Source organism: Alexandromys fortis, unplaced genomic scaffold, assembly GCF_014885135.2.
Source record: "Alexandromys fortis isolate MF-2015 unplaced genomic scaffold, M_Fortis_MF-2015_v1.1 scaffold_26, whole genome shotgun sequence".
NCBI lineage: Eukaryota > Metazoa > Chordata > Mammalia > Rodentia > Cricetidae > Alexandromys > Alexandromys fortis.
This window is the reverse complement of record NW_026067894.1, coordinates 13,359,136-13,380,593: the sequence shown is the minus strand read 5'-3', so window position 1 is coordinate 13,380,593 and position 21,458 is coordinate 13,359,136. Positions and strand designations below refer to the sequence as shown.

Sequence of the window (21,458 nt, the reverse complement as noted above, 5' to 3'; positions counted from 1 at the left end):
CGTTCAGATAACGAACGGAGTGATCTCATCCAAGATTCTCCTCATTGCCTCTCGGTGACATCCTCCACTTTCTGTCACTTTCTCTAAGAACTCCCTCTGGTCTCTTCCTCCATAGTCTTTGTTTTCTGTCACTTTCACCCTTCCTGTCCCATCACATGGGTTATAACGGGCGGTGTTCTCAGGGCCCATGTTCTGAGCCCCTCTGCTTCCCTTTATAGTAGTAAAAGATCATTGCTGGATTCCATGGCAGAGTCTCCAAGCTTGGGCAGCTTTGAGCTGGGGCAGCCATCCCTATAGTGAGGACGGTGGCAATGTTGGTATCAGTGGACCTGAACAAGGTCAGATCTTAAGTTGAAACCTCTGAGGGGTCGAGACTTCAGAAGCACTGTACGTACGCCCAAAGGTGTACCGTTAAAGCTTCCATGGGGGGGATGGAGGCTCTGTCTAATCCATGATCTAGGCCCCATGGCTGATCATAGGATTGGTTAGAGGAGCGAACTAATCAATGACGTGGTACAGTGACATCACAGGCTTTCATGGCTCCGAGACGAAGCAGTCTTGGTGCCTATGACAGAAAGGGGGTGCCCAGGGAGGGGCACTTGGGCCCCTGGGGGGGCTGGAAAATGGAAGCTTTACTTCTTTATTCTTGCAGTTGGGTGCCTTCATTTGTGAACTTGTTTATACCCTGTCCAGGCTCGCATACAGTGTTCGTTCTGTTGGCTGTGGTTAGTAATCCATACTCATCCTTTTATACTGAAGGGATTACTTTTCAATCCAATGATTGTATGCCTTTTGAGCTTGTCTGTTTTACACAACATATGCTCTCTCTCCTCTGGCTCTCTCACACACTCACACACGTGCTCACACATACCCATTCACACACACACACACTCATGATACACACCGACACATATTCACACACTCCCATGTGCACATACATATATAGCCACACACATACACTCACTTTTATACAAGACTGTTAATTTCTTCTAGGAAATTAGAAACCATATAACGTGTTTTTTTTTTTTGTTTTAACATGTTGTTAGTTAGCCCTTTGGCTTTGATATATCATCTGAGATTGGAAGATAATTCTTTCCTGAAATAGTTAATTATTTCGTTCTACAAAAATATTTTTTTCTGTTTTCATTGATCAAGAAATGTCTCTTTATCTCAGTTTTTGTATTAGCTGTTTCTGTTCACTGAGAGCCTCCTGCCCCAGACAGTTTCCTCGTGTCATTCATGATATGATTTGATAGTCTTTACTCTGAGACTACTAATATTTCTGTCCTTTAAAAGACAATACACTGTCCAAATAACCTATTTTTCCAGTTAAATTTAGGTATCACTTCCCCAGAGTTAAAGCATGCCTTTGGGCTTTTGATGAGCATTGTATCCGGCGGATAAATTAACTTTTCAATAACTCTTTGAGAGGTTAATATTATAAATTAACCTTTCAGTGGTTAGGCTTTTCCACTCAAGACTATATCATTTCTCTCCAATTATTCTGATTTTTTTTTCCTTTGGCTTTTCGAGACAGGGTTTCTCTGTAGCTTTGGAGCTTGTCCTGGAACTAGCTCTTGTAGACCAGGCTGGCCTTGAACTCACAGAGATCCGCCTGCCTCTGCCTCCCGAATGCTGGGATTAAAGGCGTGTGCCATCACAGCCCTGCTTATTCTAAATTTTTAAGAATCTGTGCTTACACTTTTTTCTCCCTCCCTGCCTGCCTCCCTCCATCCATCTCTCCTTCCCTCCCTTCCTCCCTCCCTCTCTCTCTCCTTCCTGTCTCCCTTCACTTTTTTCCCTTCCTTCCTCTATCCATCCCTAACTTTGACCTTCTCTCCCTCTCTCTCTGCTTCTCTCTGCCCCTCTCTCCCTCTCTCCCTCTCTTTTATGACGGTGAGGGTAGAACCTGGGGCTTCACTCCTCCGGGGTGAGCTCAGTAAGCGTATGCGACACCCAGGAATCTGCCTCCACGTTTCTCACTAGGTTCCTTCCTGTGTATACTACACACTCTGCAGTTGCCATGAAAGGAAGTTTAGCCTCCTGCTTTCATCTGTGACTGACATGTACGAACCTTATTGATTTTGCATAGTTTGCATTGGGCTACTTTGCTGAAATTTCTCTTCGTTCTAATAGCTTTGTAATCGATTCTTCTGGGCTTCCCAGGCATGTGAGCCTACCGTCTGCCCATTATCTCTTTGCATCCTCTCTTCTCATCTCTTTCTCTGGAGTTGCACCCTGAGCTCTTCCAGTCAGGCACGTGGTCCAAGGGAGGATGCTGACATCTCTGTTGCGTTTTTGATCCCTGTCAGATGCTTCATCTAAAGTACAGTGTCAGCGGCTGCTGAATGGAAAGGCAGGGTTCTGCCTTGTTCTGAAGGCTTATTTTAATCAGAGTTACATGTCTAATTTTATTAAATGCCTCGTTAGCATTTATTCACAAGCTCTTAACTCCCCCCTTAATGGAATACTTTGTATTGAGAGATTTCTTAATATTAAGGTCATTTTAGAGATTAAGTTTCCTTTGTCAGTTAATCCCTAAAGTGGCTTTAAAAAATTAGTGTTGAGTCAACTTATCAGCACAATCATAAAGGAAGTGTCTTGCCTATGTGATGTCCCAATACTGAGTAGGTATGGTCCCCCTTTTTTTTTCTGAGACAAGGTTTCTGTAATTTTGGAGCCTGTCCTGGAACTAGCTCTTGTAGACCAGGCTGGCCTAGAACTCACAGGATCCGCCTGCCTCTGCCTCTCGAGTGCTGGGATTAAAGGCATGCGCCACCACTGCCTGACTGGCCCTGTTCTTTAACTACCCTCTGCTCTAATTCTGCCTCCGTAAGTGAAGATATTAATAGTGTCTAACGCGTGTGGCAGCTGTGAACGTTAGGTCACTAAAGGCAGAGCCCTTAAACTGTCTAGACAAAGCCTGCCTGGATACGACGGCCCTACTACTAGCTGACTGAGAGCTGACTGTGTGCCTGCCTGCTACTGAGACTGCAGGATTTAGACATTTCAACCCACACCGTTCCTGCTCTTCTGCTTATCGCCTCCCACATTCACGTGGAAGCGTGGAAGTGTGCTGTTGCGCCAAGTGCGGCAGACAAAGGGGAAGGTGGCTTGGACTCTGCACACTTCTAAGCCTGGGGCTGTGGACACAGAGCTGAGGAAGGTGGGGCTTCGGCCCGGAAGCTGGAGCATAGGCAGGAAGAGCTTTCAAAGCGCGCCAAGCCGCGTGGAGGAACACTCCCCTCCACACGCACACTGTGGATATTAGTTTTCTTTCCTTGTTGAAAAGTAGTGAGGAGCCCCTGGATGTTGAAGTCAGTGGTGATGGGGGATGACCCGGTCCTAGTTGAGATTAGTAAGGACCAGAGTACATGAATGAGTAGTTGGGAGTCTAAGGAAGAGCTTGGTGTAGGGGGATGGACAGAGACCCTGGCCATGGGCTGCGAAGAGAGGAAGGTGTCACTTCCGGTCTCATTTAGACGTCCTGACTGGGATACAGAGAGACCTGATAGCAGGAAGCTGGGCTGCATATCCCCAGCCCATCTGGTCTGGGACCTCACTGTACCTGCTCTCAGGTAGACATGTAGGACAGTAAGGCAGACCTGATGGGCATGGCCAAGGATGAGGTGACCTACTGTGGTTCCAATTAACTGTGGGCGGGAGGAGAGAGACCCGCTGCGGAGGAGTGGCATGGAGCTGTGTGGCATGAAAGATGAGTCTGAAGCACATTTGAAATTGGAAGCGCCCCCAGTGGAGAAGGGACAGCAGGGTGTGTGCGAGAAATGTTCTTAAAGGGCTGGAAAGAAAGTAACTCCAACAGTCCCATTTGGGTGGAGGAGGCAGGGGGTAGCATGGGGCAGACGCATTAGTGGCTTGTGTTTTCTAGGGAAGGTGGGAGTGAGGCCAGGGAACAGGGAAGCTTCAGGCAACAGAGGAGGTTGGAGACAGTTCCCCGGACTTGGGTGCAAGGTCTAGGATGCAACCTGGTTGTGGTTGTGCCTGTTTTTAAACTACTCCACTAGTTTTCCGCCTATTGAGCTGTTCTGAGGCTTCAGTATCACTGAACACAATGTACCACCCCTCCCCAACAGGCTGCTCCCCATCTTCCTTCCCTGGCTGCCAAGCCCAGGGCAGCCCACAGGAAGCACTCGGAAAAGTGACTGACAGTTCTCTTTGATAGTACTTCCACCTCTTGGAAACTTCTTGGAGTTCTTCTGGCCACACTGAACTGCTTCCTTTTTCTCTTCCAGGCCAGAACTGCACATTCCAACTGCAGGGTCCCAATGGGACAGTGGAGAGCCCAGGGTTTCCTTATGGCTACCCCAATTATGCCAACTGCACATGGACCATCACCGCGGAGGACCAGCACCGGATCCAGCTCGTGTTCCAGTCCTTTGCCCTGGAAGAGGACTTCGATGTCCTGTCAGTGTTTGATGGCCCACCCCAGGCAGAGAACCTCCGTACAAGGTACGTTCTCCCCACTCCCTGGTGCAGGCGGCTGGACCCCGAGCCAAGCTTGGAGAAGAGAGGACCTCTGCTTTACTGTTTAAGTTTCTATTAGTATATAGCAATTACAAATAATACTGTATAGAATGGATTTTGAGTATAGCCATTCTTTTGTCCCTCCCCTACTCCCACTGACCCCTTCACATCTTCCAATTAGTTCCCTTTCTCCTTTCATATCTTTCATGTTCTGATTTTATGTGTGAACCAAAGACATAGATTAGGGTAACTTAACAGGGCATGGGTGAGGCCTTATTTACAGGGGCATAGACAGCTTACCAATGCCCATACCACTGCAGAAAATGCATCTTTCTCACCTCCAGCAATCATCAACTACCTAAAAAAAAAATCCCCAGGAAGGGGTGGGGCTGTGCACCTCCCCTCCCTGGAAGTCTCCCACAGGGCATTGACTTCCTTTTTTGTGGGGTCCTCCCTTTGCTTGCTGTTGTTTTCATTATAAGGTTTTGCTGTTGTAGCCCAGTATCTCGGATTTGTAATTCTCCTGCCTTGGTCTCTCGAGTGTGGGGTTTATCGGTAGGCACCACTGTACCTAGCTTCTCAGTTTCATTTAGGACACTCAATTCCTTTCTCTTTGAAGAATCCAATAGACGAGGCCATGCCAGGCACCTGGGAAAACTGGGTAGAAAACAGAAGGGGTGATAGAGAAATCCCAGTCTTTTCACTGAAATTGATTTTGCCAGCACAAATATATCTGTGTCTGTCTCTGTCTGTCATGACCTCCCCACACTGAGGAATGCTGGTATTTTTGCCTGGCTCCAAGTCCTGTGAGGCTGAAGGCTGTGAGCCATGGGTGCTACTCTGCCGTGCATCACGGGTCTGGGGCCATGGAGACGTGATAAAATCACCCTTGCATTTGGTGCCTTGTTTGTGGGACTAGAGCTGAGACTTTGGGATGGCCCTCATCCTTTTTACGCTATCTTGTCTTGGTGGAAGCTAACACCACGAAGAGGCTGAGATGGCTGACAGTTGTGCCACACGGAGTTGCCTCCTAAGACGAGGAGAAGGAGGAGGAGACAAGGCGGAGGGAATTGCCCTCTGCAGGAACGGCAGACCTCTGGGCAGAAAGCTCCAAGACAAGCTTATGTTTCGTCGTTGGCCTGGAGACCTGCCACTCTCCATCACAAACCTTGGTCCTGCCTTCTCACCTAGGCTTCCGAACTTCTCAGGTTGCTGAGGGGTTAATGGTTTAACCAGCCAAGTTTGGATGCGTGTGGGGGGGGGGCGGGGGAAGGTCTGGGGTGAGCATGCCTATCTCAGGCTTACCCTCCAAGCTGTCTTGAGGATATTTCTAGAATATGTCACACCCCATGTGCAGGGCAGGCCCCCGGCCAGTGAGTCTGGGAAGCCTGCAGCAGAGGTGGTTTCTTCCTGGCGTGACGGGGCTGATCCATCTTCCCCGTGACATCGCACAGGGAGTGGCATCCAGGCAACATTGGATGAAACCGTTGACAGGGACTAAAGTCCCCTCTCACTCATTCGGCAAATATTCTGTGACTCCCTGTTTTGTGCTAGTGCTGCCCCGAGGGCTGGGGAACATAGCAGTCAGCAGAGCAGAGCCCCTGTCGCCATGGAGTTCACGTCTGATGGGGAGCCTGGCGTGGGTTATCTCCTCAGTGGATGCTGTGCAGGCAAAGAAGCATGACGGCAGCTGAAGAGGCTGTGGTGGGGAGGGGAGCAGGGCACTGCAAGGGAAGTGACAGCCGTATCTTGTGAGCATCTTGGGAAAGTGTCCAGACCACAGGCACAGGTGGTGTTGAGGCCTTTGGGAGGGCGTTCCTTCTAAGCGCAGCCCACCCTGCTCTGGCTACCAGCCTCTAGTTGTCCTTTGGTAGGTTGCTCCTGTGTGATGTCCGTTATGTTCCTCTCAGTTCATTTCGGAAGAAGCCAGAGCATCAGTAGGAGCAAGAGTTGGGAGGATCCCACTTCCTCTGAGCTCCCCTCGGCAGCATGGAGAAGTGACCCCAGATAACAGGTGTGCCACCCTGGGAGGGGTGGGGTGGTGCTTCTCACAGGTGGGGACTCTCAGGTCTGTCTGAATCTCTTTCGCATCATGGCTTTCTGGTTTTCTTAGCCACGAGTCAGTTGTCTTCACGTGTGTGGAAGAAATCAGTCATTGACACCGAGGGGCCTAGGACTGGGTGCCCCTGCCTTCATGGCTACTAGGCCTGCCTCTTCTTCTTCATGGGCGCCCATGTCCTTTCCATCCCCTCCGTCTTGGCAGGCATTTTCCTGTTTTATTGGTCTTTTAAAAACCTCCAGTACTGGGGCTATCAATTTTATTCTTTCCCCATTATCTAACATATCGATTTCTGCTTTCATCTTCAGCCATTCCTTTCTTCCACTTACCTGAGGCTGGCGTTGCTCTTTGAGGGTTTCATGAATTGAATTAGTCCCATTATTTCTTATTTGATAATAAAAGCATTAAGAGGCATTTTCCCCCTAAGTGCAACTTTGACCATATCCTGTAAATTTTGATGAGTAGCTGTTACTTCTGAAAGAGTTTCTAATTGCAGTTTTGTTCTTTCCCTGACTCCAGAGGCTTTGCCTCAAATTTTCATGCATTATTTGTTTATTCTCTTAAAACTGATGATCTAGTTTTATTGCATTATGATTGGGTTATACCTTTCAACGTTAGGGGATTGTTGATCACCCCCCCATTCCTTTTAAGATCATATTTTATAAATGTTCTACAAGTATCGAAAAAATCAAATATTCCATATTGATGAATGAAAATTCACATTATCAATCTTGTAGGGTTTTCCTAATTTTCTATTTATTGTTTAATTGATATTCATCAAGATAAGCAATGGGCTGGTCTCAGACTTGCATTGCTTGTCTGTTATCCTTGCTGCTGTCTATAAGCTTCAACTTTACGTGTTTGGCTGCAGCATCTTCCACATATGCATATTTTTATTTTCGCATGTTGATGTGAATGTGGGGCGTGTGTGTGTGGTGCACACATGTGTATGTGGGTACTCCTGCGTGCAGAAACGTCAGAGGAGTCCATCAGGCATCTCACTCTGCTGTTCTCTTCCCCATTCATTTAAGCCTGGGTCTCCCATTGAACACGGGACTTGATGGCAGCCAACAAGTTCCAGAGATCTTCCTGTCTCCATTCCTCTGCAGAACTGAGGTTACATGTGTGTTTACATAGCCATGCCCAGCACAGCCCGGTTCTGGGAATTCAGACTCAGGTCTCCATGTTTGCACAACAAGTGTTCCTCCCCACGGTGCCATCTCTCTTGCCCAATAATTTTTTTTTTGTTTTTGTTTTTTGTTTTTCGAGACAGGGTTTCTCTGTAGCTTTGGTGCCCATCCCGGAACTAGCTCTTGTAGACCAGGCTGGCCTTGAATTCCCAGAGATCCGCCTGCCTCTGCCTCCCGAGTGCTGGGATTAAAAGCGTGCGCCACCACCGCCCGGCTTGCCCAACAATTTTTTAAGAGACTTATATTCATTATTTTAAAGTGGGTTAAAGTCAGAGTCTTCTATTCGATTCCATTGGTCGACTTCTCTGTTTTTATGCCAATACCAAGCTGTTTTCATTACTGTAGCTCTGTAATAGAGTTTGAAGTCAGGGATGGTAATGCCTCCAGACGTTCCTTTATTGTATAAGATTGTTTTGGCTATCCTGGGTTTTTTGTTTTTTCCATATAAAGTTGATTATTGTCTTTTCCAGATCTGTGAAGAATTTTGATGGGGATTGCATTGAATCTATAAATTGCTTTTGGTAAAATTGCCATTTTTACTATGTTGATCCTCCCAATCCAAGAGCAAGGGAGATCCTTCCATTTTCTGGTGTCCTCTTCAATTTCTTTCTTCAAAGACTTAAAATTCTTGTCAAATAGATCTTTCACTTCCTTGGTCAGAGTTACCCCAAGATATTTTATGCTATTTGTGGCTATCGTGAAAGGTGATGCTTCTCTGATTGCCCTCTCTGTTACAGTGTGTGTGTATGTGTGTGTAGACATGCATGGGTGCTTCCATGCATATAAGGTGAGTGTGGGTGCCTTTGGAGGGCAGAAGAGGGTATCAGATCTCCTGGAGTTGGAGTTACAGGCACATGTAAGTTGCCTAAAATGGGTGCTGAGAACTGTTCTCAATTCTCTGTAAGATCAATATGGTCTTAGCCACTGAGCCATCTCCCCAACTCCTGATAAATATGTTTCGAATTTAATCTTCACAGTGAACGTCTTACTTTCTCAATATAAAATTTCTCTTCCTTACTCAGTGATTTCTTCCGCCTTTAGTTTTGCTTAGATCCTAATATTGCCATCTTTTTATTTCTTCTAGGGTTGCACTTATTGGGGGCAGTCTTTGCCAGTTCCTCTATTTTAATATACCTATGGCATTGTTTCAGGGATAGCTCTTATCCCTTGAGCGTCGCCAGGCTTTTAAGGGTTCCTAACAGGGGCTGCGTTCTTCAGCGGCAGAGTTCCGTCCGCTCACCTCTGGGGTATGAATGATGGACTCAGCTCTGATGCTCAGCGCTGTCCATTTTTCAGCTCCGTTGCGGTCATATCCCTTCTTTCCCTGTCTTCGAGAACAAGGTTTCTTTACTTTACCCGTGCTTTTCACTCTGCGCGTGGTTAAAGTGTCTTCCTCGAAGCATATTTTAAGTGGCATCTCTCTGTCAACATCCTGCTAACCTTTCCCTTAATGGAGTCTGGCTGGCTGGGCGGGTGTCATCTGGAGGAAGTCCCTAAGTGCTGTAGAGCAAGGGGATCGAGGTCTCTTCTTCGTCTCCAGAGTTTATGCATTTCTTTCACACCCCGGGGTCACTTCCACGAGGACTGAGATCAGGTGGAGTGGAGTCCCATTGTTGCCTTGATGCTCCGTCTCGACTGAACCACGAACAGGTTTTTGCTCTTTTGATGCCATTGTGAATAGAATCGATTTTTCCGATTTGAGTTTTGCTAATCCGGAGAAATGCAGTTGACTTCGCTGTATTGATTGGTGCTCCATAACCTTACCGAATTCTCTCCTGCTTCATCCTGTCCATTTCTGTGGACATCTCTGAGTGAGAGCAATTTCACTACCGCCTTTGGAGTTGGGATGGTCCTCTTTCTCTTTTGCTGGAATTACTGGCCAGAAGCCCCAACACAACACTGTGTAGTGGTGAGAGCGGCAGCCTTGTCTTTGGGTGACAGGGGGTCCCACCATGAAGTATGTTAGCTATAGATATATTGCAGATACCTTTCAGCCACAAGTTTTTAAGCAGAGGACTTTGGCATAATCTGGAGATTATATGAGAAATTCATGGGAAGGAGTCTGCTCGGGAGACTGCCAGGCCAGGTAGAAGTGTGGCAGCCTGGACTAGAACAGTGGAGAGAGGAGATGGGATGGATTTTTATGTTATGAGAAATAGTTATCCCAAAGGTCACTAGTGGCTTTCTGGGGACTTGGAGGGGATGAAGGAGAGTAAGTAGAGGATGTCTCGTTCAGAGACAGAAAACAGGTCACATGAGCCTGTAGTAAATTCCAGTCTACAGAAAAATGTGCATTGTGTACATGCATGTTACATATGCATGCATATCATATATCACGGATATGTATATGACGTGCATACGTGCATGCATGCAATGTACAATGAACATGCATTTGATGTGTGCAATACAGGACACAGACATTTAATAGGTATGTGTGATGTGACGTGTGATGTGTGGGTACAGGACAATGTGTCCTACCATCTGGTCAGGACGTGGTTGGCGAGCATGTTTGTGTGCTGATATTTTTCTTCACTCATTGAATAGAACGGGTGAGTCATCTTTGGCAGAGTTCTTCTGGGAAACACTCGCAGAAATATAGGCCTAGGTTTTATACTCTGTGTGTGCGTGTGTGTGTGTGTGTGTGTGTGTGTGTAAACACATATACACTCATTTTACAGTGCTAGGGACCCAACCCAGGGCCTCACACATGCGAAGTAAGCACTCTAGCCCACCCCAAGTCTTATTTCCAGCCCCCAATCTCTGTTTTTATTAATGGTGTGAGACCATTCAAGTCTGACTGCTCTGAGCCTTAGCTGTGAAGTGGAGGTGACTGTCACACCTTCTGGAGTCGTCATATGCGAACCCTCCCGTGTAGCTCCCGACACGCTCCAGACCTGCTTTTTGCATCCTTGCCTGCCCTTCAGAGCTGAGGCCTCAGGACTTGGCCGTCTCTGAAAGGCTTTGGGTCTGTCCTGTCACTTCACCTGTGCCTTCCCGTCAGACTTCTCCATCAGGAAATTGCAGGCACTGTAGGAAGATGCCAGGAAAAGCGCTGTGCTCAAGGGAGTTGATCATTGTGCATCCAAGGTGGTGTGTGATGTGTTACGCAATGTGGCCAGTTTACACATGCAACATATACGCAGATCATGTAGCATGCACGGGTATGCCATGTGTACATATGTAAAGGAGCATTAGCTGTCTGAAGTGTGTCACACATCTGGCTAACGTGTATGTGTGTGAAACCTGTGTGCAGGGTATGATGCGCGTGCCACGTATGCATGTAATGTATCAGTATGTTCTAGATCCCATAATGGTCCTCTTCCCTTTCCATGCCAATGGTGGAGTGGAACCACCAAGAGGCCTGCATCAGGTTTCCCTCCTCCTGCATCACTTGCAGCTCTGTTTACTGCCTGCACCGTAGCAGGCAGGCACTATGGAGTGGCCGCTCTCCCTGCATTCCTAATACACCCCTCTCTGCTCCGTATCCCTCCAACCCCTGATCAATAGTCAGCTTCCAACCCTTCTAACCCACTCACCTTCCTGCAGCTGCTCACTCCTGGAGTGGGTTTTGAGCTGCGCTTTAACCCCCCCCACCCCCCCACCCCCTCACCCCCCCACCCCCCGCATTGGAATCTAAGCGCCTTGAGGCAGTCAAGCCTCTCTCTCACCAGATTCGCTGTGTCAGGACCATGCAGGGACCTGTGCTGCCACCCTGCAAGCGGACAGCACGTAAGAGCTCCAGGTCCTTCTTTGTGAGGGCCTGGTAGACTGCTTCCGCATTGCCCTCAGTGTCCCCCTCTATGAAATGGGCCTATCATGCCTGTCTTAATTTCCTCCTGATTGGTAGTGGGAATTAAATAAAACCACTTATGTATATTGGCTTGAATTTTGCTAGATATGGGTAAAAGCAACATTTACAGAATAACCTAGAAAATGCAAGTGTAAATTTCCAAGTTGTCAGAAAGAGCTGTGATTCTTGACTGGAGGAAATCTAGATGTTAGCAGGCCCTCTGACAGTGCTTGGAAATTCATGTGTGTGTGAAGGTGGCTGTCCCCGGGATTGAACCTAGGGCCTCAGGCTTGTGAGGCAAGCACTCTAGCGCTGTGCTACAATCCTGGCCCTCCTAGACGTTCTTGATTGCATGTCTGCAGGATGCCAGGAGCAGCTGGCAGGGTGAGGCCAAGGATGCTGCTGCAAACCCCATGATACGCAGGATGCCTGTGCCCAGCAGAGAACTCTGGCTGCCAATGCAGTAGCTCTGCAGCTCAGCCTCCCTGGGGACGCTCGAGTGTTCCAGGACCTCAGCTTCAGACTTGTCTTGCGTTCGGTCTTCTTTATCTGTCCGTGACCTTGGGCGAACAAACCAACTCCTGTGAGCCTCAGTTGCCTCCTCCGTGAAATGGAGCTTTCTCAATGAGACCACCTTGGCAGCTGCACCTGGCGCCGCTGACAGAGAGGTGCCAGTAGGCACCAGGCACCGGTGTGCACGCAGCTTTCGCTCTCTGAAGACACCATTCATCTCCCCGCGCCTGCCTCTCTCCAGCGGGAGCTCAGAGCATCTCCTTGCAAGATCTCACATTTCATCCAGTGCTATTCACCAGCAGCCACATCCCGGGGTGCCAGAAGGCAGCGTCTGGCTGCTCGAAATCACATTTACAATAGAAGCTGATCAGCTTCTTCTCATAATGGATCCGGGTGGGAGAATGGGGTAGGGAACGGTCCTGAAGGCTGGGGGGAGCCTGTAGGAGTTGGGAAATTAGTAAGAAAAGAACAAAGTGCCTCCCAGATAATGCGGTGTCAGCCCTGCCTGGATGAATTACTGAAACAATCCCCACGTCTCTGCTTTTGTACAATTAGATGGCCTTTCAGAGCTGGCAACCATCCCATTGATCTGCAGTTTAACGTGGAATGAAGTTTGCTAATGGAGAACAAGCTAGTGTCGTCTATGGCGGCTCCGCTAATAAACCGCGTGTCTGCGAGGCGGAGGGCTTACCGGGCGCTGGTGATGACGGGCCCCAGTTAAGCACAGCTAAGCATCCCTTAATTTAGACATTCGGGCTCCCGTTATGGGAAGTGCTACGATTCGCTCTCTCGGTTACTGGCAGTAGACACTCTGTCATCAGCCTAAGGTGGAACGGAGTCGCAGCCGTTTGGAGCTGGTTCCCGAGCTCACTCAACTGGCGTTAGACACCTGTTTGGAAGCTGTAACGATCCACAAATTTGCCAGATTTACGGTCTCCTTATGAATAGGAATTGCAGCAGACGCTCTCCCCTCCCCCCATCCTAGGGCCTTCCCAATGGATTCCATAGAGCGCTTCGCACTTCGGCAGGACCATCCTTGGCTAGTCCTCTTCCTGGAGTCCTTCGGGAATGTGCTTCTCGTGGACAGGAGGTGGCTGAGAGGCCCCCTGGGGGTGAGGAAGAAATATTCTGGTAGGAGGGAGAGGGAGAGAGGACACTGGAAAAGGACAAGAAGTTACCTGACGCAGCAAACCCACTGTGTGCCTGTCATCGTGTGGGATGCATTTGCTGATCCGTTCACTGTCAGGGTTTGACGTTTATTGGATGCCTACCAGGAGTGCCAGGTGTTGGAGACATAACAGTTAACAAGACAGTGTCTTCCTTCAAGGAACTTGTAGAATCTTGAGGGAGCCAGGTGACTAATCCGGCAGACAGTCGACAATGCTGAGAGCTGAGCTAGGAAGCGTCCTGGTCTGGGGGTGGGGGACATCCGTGGATGCTGGTTTGGGGCCTGAGATGCTCTCCTTCCAACTAACCCCCTGCTTGGCTACCTTTCGTCCTCCGCATCTCCACTCGGTTGTCATGTCCTCAGCCAGGGAGTCTGGAGTCTCTGCTTACCTTGTCGCTGCAACAGAAGGCCAGACACACACAACCTAAAAGGTTGCATGGTTTGTCTTGACTCAGGGCTTTGGAGGTATTAGTCTATTATAGCGGGAAGAGTGTGGCGGAGTGGAGCAAGCTACATTGTAGTGGCTAGGAAACAGCAGAAGGGGAGCACAGGAAGAGGCTAGGGCAGGGTATACGATAGAGGATGTATCCCCAATGAGCTACTTCCTAGGACCCACCTCCTAAAAATGCCAACATACTATGACTCTATCAGTTGATTCATGTGTTTATCAGGCCCAGCTGCTCAATGTCCAACCACTTCCCCAAAGTCCATTAGCTTGTGGCCACACCCTAAGGAAATGAGACTAGGGTGAACATTTGACTTGTCAAGATGGGGGGGGGGGCTTACAGGGAGACCCTGTAGGTGAATTTTTCCATCCCACCAGCCAGTTCCCAAATAACCACACAGAGATTTCTTATTAATTATGAAAGCTTAGCTGATAGCTTAGGCTCATTCCAAACTCGATCTTATAATTTAAATTAACCCATATTTTTATTGATCTATGTTCAACCACATGGCTTTTACCTCGATCCCATGGATCCCTTGTTCCATGTCTATTTGTCTTCTCTATCCTTCTTCCCAACATTTTCTCTGCCCTGAAAATCCTGCCTAACTATTGACCTTTTCGGCTTATTAAGCCAATCACAGTGACATATTGTCATACAGTATAAAGGAATATTCCACAACAAGAGTCTGAGTATATGGGACAGTGGAAGACGTTTTGCAGTTACACCATAACAGATTCTTGCTGGTGTACACTTCCTCCTGACCTGGGGGGGATACCCACTCACATGACCGTGCATCCATCTCTCCAGGTTATATCTGTGTGTGGTGTTGGTCCACCGCACAGTACTGTAAGCTCTGTGGTTCCAGATCCCTTTCTTTCCCCTCCACTGTAGCTCCAGGGTCTACCCCAGAGCCTGACATATAACAGGTGCTCGGCAGATATCTACCCGGCAAATGAATGAACAAATGCTCTTTAGAGGAAGGGATTGTAGTAGGGCGCAGCGGGAGACGTAGTGAAGGTAAGCCATGATGATAGATAGGTTCAGGCAAAAGCAAGAGAGGCAAGATGCATGCAGAATGACTGACAGTGGGCTGCTTCATTGTGGCTGGAGTGTTGAGGGAGAGAGGGGACCAGATCACCCGGGGCCTTTGCATGCATTATGGGGAGCTTGGCATTGCATCATGTCCTCGGAGAATCAAGGGTACACAGGAAGGTTTTCAACTGGTGTTATTCATGCCACCTGTTAGTCAGCAATACACAGAGGCAAGGTTCATTTTCTCAGGACGCTGCACTGCCAAGAGGCCAGGGAATAAGTGGACTGTGGTCTTCAGAACCTCAAGCCAGCCATTTCCACCAGAGATCTTGATCATTCCATTGGATCCATGACATGCATTTCATTTCTTTAAAGAAAAGAAACTCCACCTCACTTCTTTTGAAGCAATTCCCTTCAAGTAGTAAGAGCAATTAGTACCCATCACTACAGAAAAGTCAAATAGTGTAGAGAGAAAACACAGCCCCCGTGCCTCCGTCCTCAGCCCTTGTCCCCGCCGGTTCTCTGGAGGTAACCATTGCTAACAGTTTGGTGGCTATCCAATTTCTTCTTAAATAAAGATTCATTAACTGCCCAAGAGGCTTATTGGGACATCCATCAGCCCTTTAAAAATTGTTCTGATGAATTAAGTGTAAACTAATTAGAAACATGGATTCAATTACCCTCGAAACACACAAGGGTTTAATAATTAATAGCAAAAGGGCTTGAGGCCAAAGACATTATGGATTTTCTCAAGCCCCCAACATTGCAAAAGTAAATATGTTTGATTTACCCTAAACGCTCAAATTTGTATCCCGGGGAAATGTGTTTCTGGGAGTGGTGTATTTCCCTGGGAGAGTTACCTATGACGAATGAAGAGTCGTTGTGGGAGTCAAGAAGCCACACTCTGTGGGTCTGACTGGCTAGAGCTTTGGGAGGCAGGACAGGGTTGGTAGCTAGGGGCCTCTGTAGTCTACTTCCTTGGTAATCCTAACCAAGAAAAGTTTGGAGAGAAATGGATTCCTGCTGAGGTTCCCTATAGAGATGCCACCCCACGTTGTAGGCCCAGAGCATCTAGAGAGTAAGGCTGGGTCTAGAGGACAATTGCTGGGGGATGATTTCTGTGTATGGCCTTGGACTTGTGGTTGCCCATTTAGATGGGCGAGAAGAGAGTCAGCTATGGGACTGGAGTCAGTATTTCTCTCTAGTGCCAGGGACGTGGTTAGCTCTCTCTCTATTAATCTTCCCAGAAGTGAGAATTATCACCTCCATTTTCATCTCTGAACCTGTGCAGCTGTGGCGCCCATCTTCCAACTCTCAGAATTGCCAATTTCACACAGGTTGACTGACAGGAATTTGAGGGAGGAGTCCCCCAGGGTTGAAGTTTTGGCAATCAATTGCAGTGATCCAGGGATACGATGTGCTCTTGTAGGTCTGGGCAGATATGGTGGAGGGGCGAGGTGGCTGCAGGTGCTGTACAGAGACAGGTAGGTGGCAGAATTGGGGTCCTGGGAAGCTTTTCCATCTGCAGCAGGGCCACACAGTTATTGTGACAAAGGCTCACCCTGCTCATTGCGCAGCTGTACTGTTTAATAGCCATCAGAATTTAAGACGCTGTGGAACTCTAGACCTAGGTTAAAGAGGTGGTACTGTCTCCACCCATCCTCACCACTGACCCCATCCATAGTGCTGCCCTGGTCACGGACTCAGAATCACTCGAGAGTGAAGTTGGCTCTGCCGTGGTCACAGACTCAGCATCACTCGAGAGTGAAGTTGGCTCTGCTGTGGTCACAGACTCAGCATCACTCGAGAATGAAGTTGGCTCTGCTGTGGTCACAGACTCAGCATCACTTGAGAGTGAAGTTGTCTAGTGCATATTCACCTGCTTCTCTCTTGCCAGTTCCACTCTTGCTGAGATACTATAGTGGCCCTTTCTTTACTCTCAATTCTACCTAGACATTTGGGGGCAACAAAAGTTGCTATTCATACTACCTGATAACTCAGGGGTGCTATTTTCAAGATCTAGACAGTTTAGAGCCTGTGTTTCATTCTAGTTTTCTCTGTCTTGATCAGCAGAGATGGTACCTACTGACACACCTGAGGCTTGAGTTCTTGTTCTCTTAGAATTTAAGTAAATAGAAAAGGACACCAAATCCTGTTTGTGTGAGCAACGAATCAAGCTGTTACACACTTAGATGATTTGGGCTGTAATGTGTAAGGATGAGCTGTGGTAAGAACCATTAGGAGACCTGGGTTCCATCCCCTCCTGGCCATTGCTTTTCTGGAGACGGTGGTGGTGGTGGTGATGGTGTTAGAGGTGATGCTGGAAGTGGTGGTGGTGGTGGTGGTGGTGGTGGAGGTGGTGGTGGTCCTGATGCTGGTGTTGTTGGTGGCGGCGGTGGTGTTTTGGCATTTTGAGATAGGATCTCAGACAACCAAACCTGGCCTTGAATTCTTCATATAGCTAAAGATGACCTTTAGCTTCTGATCCTCCTGCATCTACCTCCTATGTGCAGGGAATATAATCACGTGTCATCACATTTGTGGGTTTTTTTCACCTGGTGCTATGAGTTGAGCACAGGGTCTCGTCTGTGCCAGGCAAGCACTCTGCCAACTGAGCCACATCCTAGACTTACTTCAGTCTTGTCCCCTCACAAGGCTAGCTACATTCTCCTGACGTACAAAACGAAGACTCAGATCTAGGGGAACCCCACAGTTTGGTCCAGCCCCAATATCCTATGACTGAGCGATGCCCAAGGTGTGTGTAGAAGGGCCAGAGAGCACCGTTGACTTTCTGGGGTGATTTCTGTCCTGGTCAGGTTTGCATTAGCTCTCCACAAGGCCGCTGTTCGTCTTGGGTGTCAAGGTTTGTTTGCTCCTGGCACATTAAGCAGCATGGTACAGAAGGCTGCCTGCTCACCATCCATCTTGCCTCCCCTCTGACTTGTGGATTTGTTGGTGGGAGGCAGTTGCCTGCTCAGCTAGGTAGAGCCACGTGATTTTGTGGCCAGAAGGCAGAGGTCATGTGCTCTCTGTCCAGGCTTGGCCCAGAAAGATGTCCCTACTGTGTTCTCCTGTCTCCTTCCCTGAATCAGGACCTGGAAAAACCTGGGTCCCTAGGTGACTCCATGAGGCAGAGCCAACCCCATCCCATCGACTGCTCCTGGCCAGTGACTGGCTTTTACATAAGGGAGAAATACCCTTGTCCAGGCTCACCTTGCACCGCAGCTGGTGCTTCCGTAGCTGCTTAAGCTCTGAGATGCATTTATAAGTTTATTTTAGAGCTCACAGGCAGGCAAGGTCTCAGGACACCTCGGGCCAGAAGCTTCGCTGGCAGGCTGACCTTGGGGCTTGTTTGCCCTGAAAAGATGATGCTATAAGCTGGCCTCATCTTTAGACTAAACTATATACCCTTAAACAGTAAGGTGTGACTTCAAGCAATTCTTTTTTGTGCCCCTGACCCACTGTCCATCCATCTGTCTTTCTGTTCCTCCCTCCCTCCCTCCCTCCCTCCCTCCCTCCCTCCCTCCCTCCTTCCCTCCCTCCCTTCCTCACGCCCTCATTTCCTCCCTCCCTCCTTCTCTCTCTCCCTTTCTGTTTCTTTTGTAGAGCTGGGTATTAAACCCAGGACCTTACCCATACAAGGCAAATACCCCATCACCAAACTACATCCCCAGTCATATATTTTTGCTGTTTATTTAGAAATAGGGTCTCCTGAAATTACCCAGGCTGACTCTGAACTCACTCTGTAGCCCAGGCAAGTCTAGTTCTCTGGCTTTAATCTCATGAATAATTTGGATTACAGTTGTGTGACACAGGCCTGACCGTGGCCCTGACTTCTGGTGGCTGTTTTGTGACATCAAGGTACAGTTCTTGCAGTTCCTACCCCCATGCCATCCCTGCAGCAGGCAGGGCACAGGCTATGGGGGAGAAGAAGGGAGGTTTAGGTTTAGAAAAGTGCCATGGGCGAACAGCCTCCTGCTAACAGCTTGACTTTGAGAAGGCTTATTTCCTCTGGGCCTCAGTTTCCACGCCCTCATGATCAAGTTCTTTCCTGGTTGTTGTTTGTTTTATTGTTGTTTTAAACTATCAACTTCATACAGCCTACAGTTGTCTCGACTGAGGAATTGCCTAGATCAAACTGCATTGTGGGCACGTCTGTTGGCGACTGTGTTGATTGTCCATCGACGTAGGAGGGTCCAGCCCACTGTGGGCGGCACCATACCCAGGCTGGTGAGCCTGAACTGTCTAAGAAAGTTAGCAGAGTATAAGCTGGCCTGAGAGCCGATGACTAGCATCGTCTATGGTTCTTGCTCTGCTTCATTGGCTGTGTACTGAATTCCTTGGTTGGAGGTACTGCTGTGTGAAATAGCAGACAGGCTGGCCTTGAATTTCTGCCTTAGGTTCCTGCCTTGCCTGCCCATTAATGAAGATCTGCAACCAGGAATTGTGAGTCTGATAAACTCTTTGTTCCCTATTATTGCTTTTGGTCAGAGATTTTTTTTTTTTTTTATCGTGACAACAGACTGAATGAATCTAGGACAGGCTTCTATAGTACTGACCTCATAGATAGGTTGTGAAGACCCAGCTCTCAGAAAGAATTAATATTCCTAGAACATTCTGAACACGCAGTACTATGAAGGAAATGGTCCCCTATTATATTACTGTCCTGTCCAAAGGTCAGTCTCTTCTAGGTATCCCTTTAGCCCCACCCACCTCTATGCCATGCCTCACCTTGGTGATGCTGATGTCACTTCTTGTCTGAATGAGCCCAAGGCCTTCTTTTGGGTCTCCTTGCCGTCACCCTTGCTCTTTCTTCTGCCCTTAAGGCCAAAGATAGAGGACTCTTTTGTTTGTTTGCATATTTTCTTATTAAAAATTAAGCTTCTGCAGCTGGGGAGATGGCTCAGGTGGTGAAGGCACTCAGTGCTAAGCCTGCTGACCCAACTTTCTTCCCCAGGACCTACATGGTGGGAGGAGAGAACCATGGCCTGAAAGTTGTCCTCTGACCTAATGTGCACTGTGGCATGCACGCACCTCCCCCATTCCCAGAGCTAAATAAATAAAGCCAATGAAATTTAAGAAGTAAACTTTTATTTAAAGGATCCGGTAGGGGTAATGTTTGTTAAATTTCCCACTGAAAGTTACTCCATCTCTTCCACTGTGTGCTGAAGTTACTCCACCCCCTACCCCCACACTGTGTGCTGAAGTTACTCCACCCCCTACCCCCACACTGTGTGCTACAGTTGCTCCACCCCCTACCCCCACACTGTGTGCTACAGTTGCTCCACCCCCTACCCCCACACTATGTGCTACAGTTGCTCCACCCCCACTGTGTTCTCCAGTTACTCCACCCCCTACCCCCACACTGTGTGCTACAGTTACACTACCTCACACTGTGTGCTGAAGTTACTCCACCATACATTGTGTGCTCCAGTTACTCCACCCCACACTGTGTGCCACAGTTACTCCACCCCCACCCCCCCAACTGTGTGCTCCAGTTACTCCACCCCCACGCCGCACTGTGCAAGGAAGTGCTGTCTGCTATAGATAGCTCACACCTAAGAGATGCCTGGCTGCTTCCTATTGCTGAGAGTGAAGTCTTCTCACATCATGTGGGATTCTCCTGCCTTGGGGTTTTATCTCTTCTCCCCCACATATTCATTTTTGTGTGTTTGTGTCAGTGCACTTGTGTGTCTGGTGTCTGGGTGTGCATGCCTGTGTATATGCTTTCCTGTGATGGTCAGCGGTCAACTTCATTGTAATTCTGCAGGGGCCATCCATTACTGTTTTTGAGACATAGGTCTCTCACGATGGCCCGTGGCTTACTGGGTAAGAGAGGCTGGCAGTGCCTTCCTCTGTCTGGTGTGTGCCATCACTCCTGTGTTTCTACATGTCTGCTGGGGTTGGAACTTTGATTCTAGCGTTTGGGACACTAACCAGGGATGTTGCTGACTGAGCCATCTCCTCAGTCCCCGTTTGTGCATCTGTTCAGTCCTTCATTCATATCATTGTGGACCATGAATATTTATTGTATTTTTTGGACTGTGAGCCAGTGCTGCTCACACGCATTTCCTTGGAAGCTGTCTTGTGGGCTCCTGTGTCTTTGATGCTCCCCGCCATTACTATCCATGTCACTGCCGCTGTTGTCCTGTCATGGCGCTCCGCATTTGTCACGTGCATTTCCTACCCCAGCTCTCGAACCAGTCATTTCTGCCAGGAACTTCCATTTCTTTCGTTGACAAAAGCACTAGAAATGAGGATCTGGGTTCGGAGTATATGTGTGATCATTGGACTGTCGCTGTTTTGAGGTTCTCTTTGCTGAAAAGGCAGGGGGACTATCTGCGCACAGTATCCCAAATATAGAAAATATGTCTCTATCCCCACGTGTAGACGCCAGTACTTCTATGAAGCACAGCACACATTCAGACTGAAGTCTTCAATCCAATCACATGTGAATCATGACACGTCTCCCTTAGTCCATAACCTACCCCAAGAGCAAGAGAAGTGGCCCCACCCGCCGGGCGTCTGCGCACTTGTCCAGCAGAAGTGGTAATTGAGAACGGTTAGCCCACACTCTTATGGGTCATGGTGGCTTTATAGCCTAGAGTTTAGGCCTGCATGCAGCTTCTGCAGCCTTTTCTCATACAGCCACTGAAGCTTCCCAAAGTCACCTAGCAGTGTTCCCTTCTCCTTAGCGACATTGTCCCATACATCTGGAGTGCATATCTGTTCCTTGCCATCGCCTTTACTCCAACGTGTCATCCTAGGACCTCCT

At 48.4% G+C, this 21,458-nt stretch overlaps 1 protein-coding gene across 1 annotated transcript in view; it reads left to right on the top strand.

Annotated features, from left to right (window-relative positions):
• Positions 1-21,458, top strand: part of Csmd2 (CUB and Sushi multiple domains 2) — a 549,310-nt gene that overhangs the window by 59,518 nt on the left and 468,334 nt on the right. Inside the window, exon 2 of the mRNA XM_050156211.1 lies at positions 4,254-4,470. Coding sequence (XP_050012168.1) covers positions 4,254-4,470 — 217 coding nt within the window. The remainder of the gene's footprint in view (positions 1-4,253; positions 4,471-21,458) is intronic.